Source organism: Brassica oleracea, chromosome C1 (genome assembly GCF_000695525.1).
Source record: "Brassica oleracea var. oleracea cultivar TO1000 chromosome C1, BOL, whole genome shotgun sequence".
NCBI classification, from domain to species: Eukaryota; Viridiplantae; Streptophyta; class Magnoliopsida; order Brassicales; family Brassicaceae; genus Brassica; species Brassica oleracea.
Window position 1 is genome coordinate 364,225 of NC_027748.1, and position 6,746 is coordinate 370,970.

Below are 6,746 nucleotides of genomic sequence, written 5' to 3' on the forward strand. Positions count from 1 at the left end.
GGGGGGGGACCAAAAACAGAGACATGACGCCGAATGAACAATCACATCGCAACATCTTTGTGACACAGGCTACATCAAATGACCTAGACTGAATCTAACCTAACACGCGCTTCTCCACCTTACATGATTTACCGAGGTCATAACTCAACCATAATTACGTATATGAGTTGTCTTATTCTTCAAGAGCAAGCTACTCATTGGGTTATAGTTGAAAAATGTCAATGTTTACATATGATAAGAGCTAGAGAATCTGGCGATATACATAGTTATTTCTTCCTTTACCGAACGAAACTGGAGGTTGGCAGGCTTCATCTTGTGTTACTTCCAGGGTAGATCTCAACAAAATTGATATCATATAGCAAAGTTGCATTGCCAGGTATGTTACAGTCACCTGCATTAACCAATACGACAGTCCCAAATATATATATCATTGCTATGAGCATAGAGCAGAAACACATATACAAAGAATGGTGAAAAGTACCAGAAAAGCATCCTGCAGGCTCTGGTCCATAAGCTAGCTTAGGTGGAATCTGAAGTTTACGCTTTCCTCCTGTAAATAAAACATTGGTTTCAGCCTAATAAAAGACATATACTCCGAACGTAAGAAAAATAGACTACTACTTGCCTACTCGCATAGGAGGTACTCCTTCGCCTCCAAGAATCCCCTGGTCGAGACCCCTTATAACCTAATAATCACAAAGAGTAACATCATTTTATTTCTCAGTACATCAAATTAAAATAATTAAATCCAGCTTAGAACACCTCTAAACTTTGAAGAGAATGTAATCTAACTAAGATATTTTTTTATAATCTAACTAACTAAGATAATCATTGGGTTAGGTTATTGCCTTGCCCACACCAATCCGCATAGTAAGTGGTCTTGCACGCTTATATGTACTGTCAAACAACGTTCCATCTGCAAACCTAGCCGTGTAATGGACCTGCCCAAACACCAAATTCTCAAACTCTGAACCAAAACGTTTTGCAAATGCTTACGTATGCAACACAAAATAATTAATAAAATCTTATATATTAAAATAGAAGTCATGACTTCTTTCATGTGTGATTTTTTAATTTGGACCATCACTTAGAAATCTTAGTAAATATATTTTTTTAAGACTGATAATACATAGAATCTTTAAAATACTTTAATCATAATATCTTTTGATATATTTTCATTTTATAAACGATAACTGAATATACTAATGTATAATAATATTTCAAACTAATTTCGAAATTAGTTTGAAATATTATTATACATTAGTATATTCAGTTATCGTTTATAAAATGAAAAATAAAATAATTCTATAATATTTTATCTATTATATAATCATAATCAATCATATTAAAAGAAAATTATTATATTGAGCAAAATATAATAAAATTGTATTAAATTTATAAATTTTATAAATTTTATTTTCTTAAGTATAAAATATTTATGTTCAAAAATAAAATCTAATACGTTGGCAAGATGGGTTAACATTAGCAAACTATATAAGACATGTATAAAAATTAACATGTATTTCTTTAAAGCTAATAATATAAAATCTTTGTAACTACTTTAATCATAATATATTTTCATTTTAAATATAATATATATTTATATATTATATTAAAAAAATTCTAATAAATCTGTGTAAAAATATTTTAACAATAATTTAATGTATTTTAAGTTATCGTTTATAAAATGAAAAATAAATAAATTATATCCTATTTTATCTACTTTATAGTCATGATCATGTTAAAATACAATTATTATACTTAAATAAATATGATAAAAGTATATTTAATTGATAAATTTATAAATTTTATTTTCATAAATATAAACTATTTATTTTAAAAATATAATATGATGAAAGAACGTCTTAAAATTAGCAAACCATATAATACATGTCTAAAAATTAACATATCTTAGATTTTTGTATATACAATAATATATTATCTAAAATGAATAAGCATAAAAAATATTAGTAAAAAGAAATCTAGCTTTGAAAGACGAATCATAATTTAGCATAAATTAAATGCAAAATAATTTTCAAATATGTTTTCTCATGAATATATTAATTTGCTTAATAACTAAATGCAAACTTAGTTTCAAACTAACAAAAGATATGTTATCCAATTAGTGTATTTCTCACAAATGACATTTAGTACAAAATTATTTTGAAGTACAATGTATTATCGCTTCTCTTTAAAAATAATTGTTTTTAACAGTATCTCAAAAAATTTATTCTTTATTTTTTTTTTTGAATTAAAAATTTATTCTTTATTATGTAGGTCCAATTTAATTTGCTTCCATATAATTTTAAATTTTTTTAAAAAAATATGTAAAGTAGTAATTCTACATAATAATGTTTTCAAAATACCTCTTTTTTAAAAAATACAAAATTTATAGTAATAATATATAAGCCATGTAAACATAGCTATTATAAAATTACATACTATATAACACGAAATTATATTAAGTTATTTGTAAATTTTGTTATACTCCCTCGGTCTACAAATATATGATGTTTTAGCTTTTTTATTTGTATACAAATATATGATGTTCTATTTTTAATTAATGCAATTTGCTTTAAAAATAAAATATTAATCAAAATGTAAAAATGTAAGTGGTTGAATTTTATTGGAAATCAAATAAAACTTTAAACTAACTAAAAGAAAAACAAAAAATAATAGATAAAAGTAAATATTTAATTTCTCTTAATATGTGTGAACAACCCATAAACATCATATATTTGTATCAAGAATAGATATAAACTAAAATATTTAAGTATAAAAATGAAAAACCCGCACGGTTGTGTTGTGCGTGTCAAAATCTAGTTTTGATTAATTTGATTAATCAAAATTTTACCAAAAAAAATAAAAATAAATAATTAATCAAATTGTCGTAAAACATGGTAAGTGATAAACCGTTAAAAGAGAGATGGATTTATTACATTGACGAGTACGCCACGCGGGGCTTTATCACCGAACCCAACTGCGATATCGCAGAATCCAAGCCCTGATTTTGCGTAGCTGTATTCGCAGAGAGGGTCTCCAACAGTGGCGTAGTACTCAATCCTCGTGGCGTCTGCGTCCAGAGGCGTTATAGAGAGAATCGTGGCAGCTAAAAGGCCTAAACCCATTCCGAAAACGTTCTTCTTCGCGGCGGTGAAGCTCCTCTGTTTCTGCTGGCAATCGGTGGAAGAAGAAGAAGAAGAACAGAGACATAAGAATGACGATGACGACGAAGAAGAAGAAGAGATGGTGGGTCTAAAGGAACGCGTGTAGTGAGATGATGTGAGTGTTAAAGTAGAAATCGCCATTGTTGGATCCGAGCTTTCTTCGTTCTCTTCTTCCTTATCCGTGGGAAGAGGAAGCGTTTGGTCTTTAATCTTCTGAGAGTGCAACTGGCAAAAAAATACAAAGTGGATATGATTGTAGGACCCACCTGCCATGTAATAGTAATACTATGAATATATTTTTGTTATTTTGATTAACCCAAAATTTTAGCGAATTATTGGACATTGTCTATAGTTAAAACTATTGAGTGATTAGACCCATAAACCAATTAAATTACGTTATCATTTTCTATTGTTGGGTGTTTAGTCATATCCTTTGACATAATTATATTTAAGACCAAATGGACCATTAGAAGGAAGATACATTATCGAAAGCTGAAAATATTTGAAGCTAAAACAAAGTGTCAAAAAATAGAACCTAATCCATTACCATTCACTAACAACTCCCAGCTGCCTCATCTGCATTCAGAGAATTAAGCCACCGAGATTTTCATCCAAGATGTAACATTGCTAAAAGTCTATACCACATGTATTCCTATAAAAAATTTCATATTGTAAAACAATAATAATATATACTATACAAAAATGTGTATTTTACATTTTTCACTTAGTTTTACAAACTTGTAATTCAAAACCAACTTAAGCTATATCTCTTATATATAATCCTAGATTTCATCTTATTTTGCGATAGGGATTCGTAACAGTTATATTAGATTGCCATCCCATTTGATGTTAATGTAGTATTCATTTCCCTTTGAACAAACTCTTTAACGTTAGGGTGCCAATCGGCCCACAAAATATAGAGAACCTGAATCCAATCAGCTGGATATTAACATGATGCCCATATTTCCAGTGGCTTATCAATGAAATATGACATCGAATATTGGCATGATCCATTCATATGAAGATGTAGAAAATCTATTAGTGCGACAATAGCTGAGTATCATGGTCCACCATAACCACCACCATAATAATAATCATCATCATCATCATATATTCCTTTTAGATAGAGATACACAGATTGTGGTCAGTTTCTATGTACTATAATGTAAGTGATGTATGTAGGTTATGTCGCGCACATTGATAACTTATTAGTGTAACTGGTCCATGGACAGAAAATAAAAATCGTTTGAACTTTTGTACACATGAACAAGCAAAAGATATTCTCATCAATCTCATGATTTGTTTTACGACCATCAACTTTGATGGTGAAAAAGAAGAGTTTGTTTGTTTTTGTAAAGAGTTATGTACAGTAGCTAATGACATTGTTGAAAAATCATCGAACAAAAAGCAACATATCTCTGAAGTGTTACTAAAGATTAGAGAGTTGAAAGTTATAAAGCTGAATAATCTTGGTTCATTTAATGAATTTTTTTTAATTAGAGAGATGGAAGAAAAAATAAGTAAGAACTTTATGGACGTATCGCATTTTAATGATCACTTTATATATATTGGTTATCAGCATATACTGTTCCCTTTTGCATTCAATTTATTCTACTTGGAATTTATCAAATTTCAAATTTACCGGTGTGGTAAGAATGAGATCGTAAAGTCTGTAGAAATAAAATATCAAACGGAATTACATATCATAATGGGAACTTGACTCTTAATAAATGTTAATGATGCGAAAGAAGACACCAAAGAAAGAAAGACTAAAGCACATGGGAGAACAGTATTTATCAAATTTCAAATCACCACGACTATAAAAAGCTATGCACTAATATATAATTAGATATTCCATAATCCAGCGACCGTATATTAATTGCACATCGCCACGTATACATGATTAAGGTGCTATCTATTATAAGAATTAAATAAGAATATAAAAAGAAAATGTGATTTAAATGTAATCCAACTACTAACAAATACTTACCAAGAGGTACTATGGAAAACTAAGATAAAAAAAAAGAAGAAGCATGGATTAACTAATTTTGAAAGAACCCTACAATTAAAATTAATTATTCAAAAAGCTTAATCATAAGAAAATATATAGAATCATAAACTAGTAACTTAATTATCCTATACATGCTATCTTTAATTTGTTGAAATGAATAAGTATATGCCAAGAGATTAGCTTGGATATTCCGGAATTCGGACAATGTATATATAAACACTTCTATGTTCTTTGGTCGGAAGATGAACATAACCAAGTATTGTCGATATTATGATCATGATCAGAAACACCGTAACCACCATTTTCACCCGTGGTTTTGTTCCCGTTAGCCACTGTGGTCGTCGTCTGAGGAGTAATAGATTGACTCTGCAACATACCAACACCAAACTGATCGTGATCATTGCTTCTAGGGTTTGAAATCTGAGCTTGAAGAAGAGACTGTAGACTCATATTCTCAAAACTGTTGTTAGGGTTTTGATATTGCTGAATCTGTGATCCGGAGAGGATAGGAGACGTTGGGAGGAGTTTTTGAGCGAAAGGTCGTAACAAGATGTTGTTGTTGCTGCTGTTGTAAGAGTTTGGCGACGAAGAAGACAAGCCGAGGAACGTGTTGAGGCGCGTGGTGTTCACGACGGAGTTGTTGTTGAATAGCGGCGGAGATGGGATCCCTGTGAACTCTTGAACCATCGCTCGGAAATTCGAAGTATCCGTCTTTAGAACCGTCGTTGGTGCTCGCCTTGATGCTCGAGATCTTTTCTTGGTTTTCTTGATTACTCCTACGTTGTTAGGAGGAACTGATGACGTAGTGGAGAAGGTTCGGAGTTCAGGTTGAGTAACCGGGTCGGGTTGTTGGTTTACTGGCAAGAAGGTACCGTTTTTGTTATTATTGAAGTAATTTTGTTGTAATAAAGAGTTGTTGTGGTCGAAGTGAAGGGGGTTGATGTGGTTTTCTTGCGGCCGAGGTAAACATACCACGTGGTGGTTGTGGTGGTCGAAGAAGGCTGAGATGGATTGATCGGCGGCGCGTGAATCGTATTCTTCTCCTCCTCCTCCTCCTCCTCCTCCGCTTGAAGATTGCATGCTACTACTATTACCAGACTCCATCTTCTTCTGGCCAAACAAAAATACAAAACTCTTTGGGTATGAATTTAGTGAGAGAAAACGTAAGAAATGATTCGGATGAGAATAGATACTCGAGTTAGGAGTTTATCAAATAGGGTATTGTGGTAAATAAGACATTTAGTTTGACACTTGAAAAAAAAAAAGAAGACATTTGGTTTGACACGATTTTTTAATTATTGTATTTTGTTTTTCTGTGGGAGATATATAGGGAAGGTGAAATCGTATTAAGTGGTTCCACCACCACCATCCACTATTGTCTACTCTATATATTATATACATGTATCTAAGGTTTGGTTTATATTAAATTATGAAAAAATGATTGTCCACTCCGTAAAATATTGGTCAACTAACCATGCAAACTAAACCAATGTATATCTAGCAATACGAAGTATATATTATGCATAGTAACATCCTTCAACTTAATGATGTCATGTAATTAATATCAC

At 31.0% G+C, this 6,746-nt stretch overlaps 2 protein-coding genes across 4 annotated transcripts in view; both read right to left on the reverse strand.

Moving 5' to 3' along the window:
* LOC106323575 (photosynthetic NDH subunit of lumenal location 4, chloroplastic) overlaps nt 1-3,394 on the reverse strand; it is a 3,755-nt gene extending 361 nt beyond the window's left edge. The window contains exons 1-5 of one of the 3 annotated variants that reach the window (XM_013761680.1): nt 2,940-3,394; nt 849-941; nt 626-686; nt 482-550; nt 283-391 (exon numbers count right to left, since the gene is read on the reverse strand). In XM_013761680.1, the coding sequence (XP_013617134.1) occupies nt 309-391; nt 482-550; nt 626-686; nt 849-941; nt 2,940-3,308 (675 nt within the window). In that variant the 5' untranslated portion in view covers nt 3,309-3,394 and the 3' untranslated portion in view covers nt 283-308. Of the gene's footprint in view, nt 1-146; nt 392-481; nt 551-625; nt 687-848; nt 942-2,939 lie in introns of those variants that run through there. The other 2 variants (XM_013761679.1, XM_013761675.1) reach the window with 2 other exon arrangements.
* Nucleotides 3,395-5,196: 1,802 nt separating this feature from the next.
* LOC106294767 (putative uncharacterized protein DDB_G0277255) lies at nt 5,197-6,475 on the reverse strand. The gene has a single exon (XM_013730419.1). It carries the CDS (start codon nt 6,280-6,282, stop codon nt 5,401-5,403), a length of 882 nt encoding a protein of 293 aa, XP_013585873.1. The 5' UTR covers nt 6,283-6,475; the 3' UTR covers nt 5,197-5,400.
* Between the last annotated feature and the right edge of the window lie 271 nt (nt 6,476-6,746).

What these genes read in the sequence shown, in the direction of transcription:
- LOC106294767 (XM_013730419.1), bottom strand. Translation starts at nt 6,282, where the DNA reads ATGGAGTCTGGTAATAGTAGTAGCATGCAATCTTCAAGCGGAGGAGGA.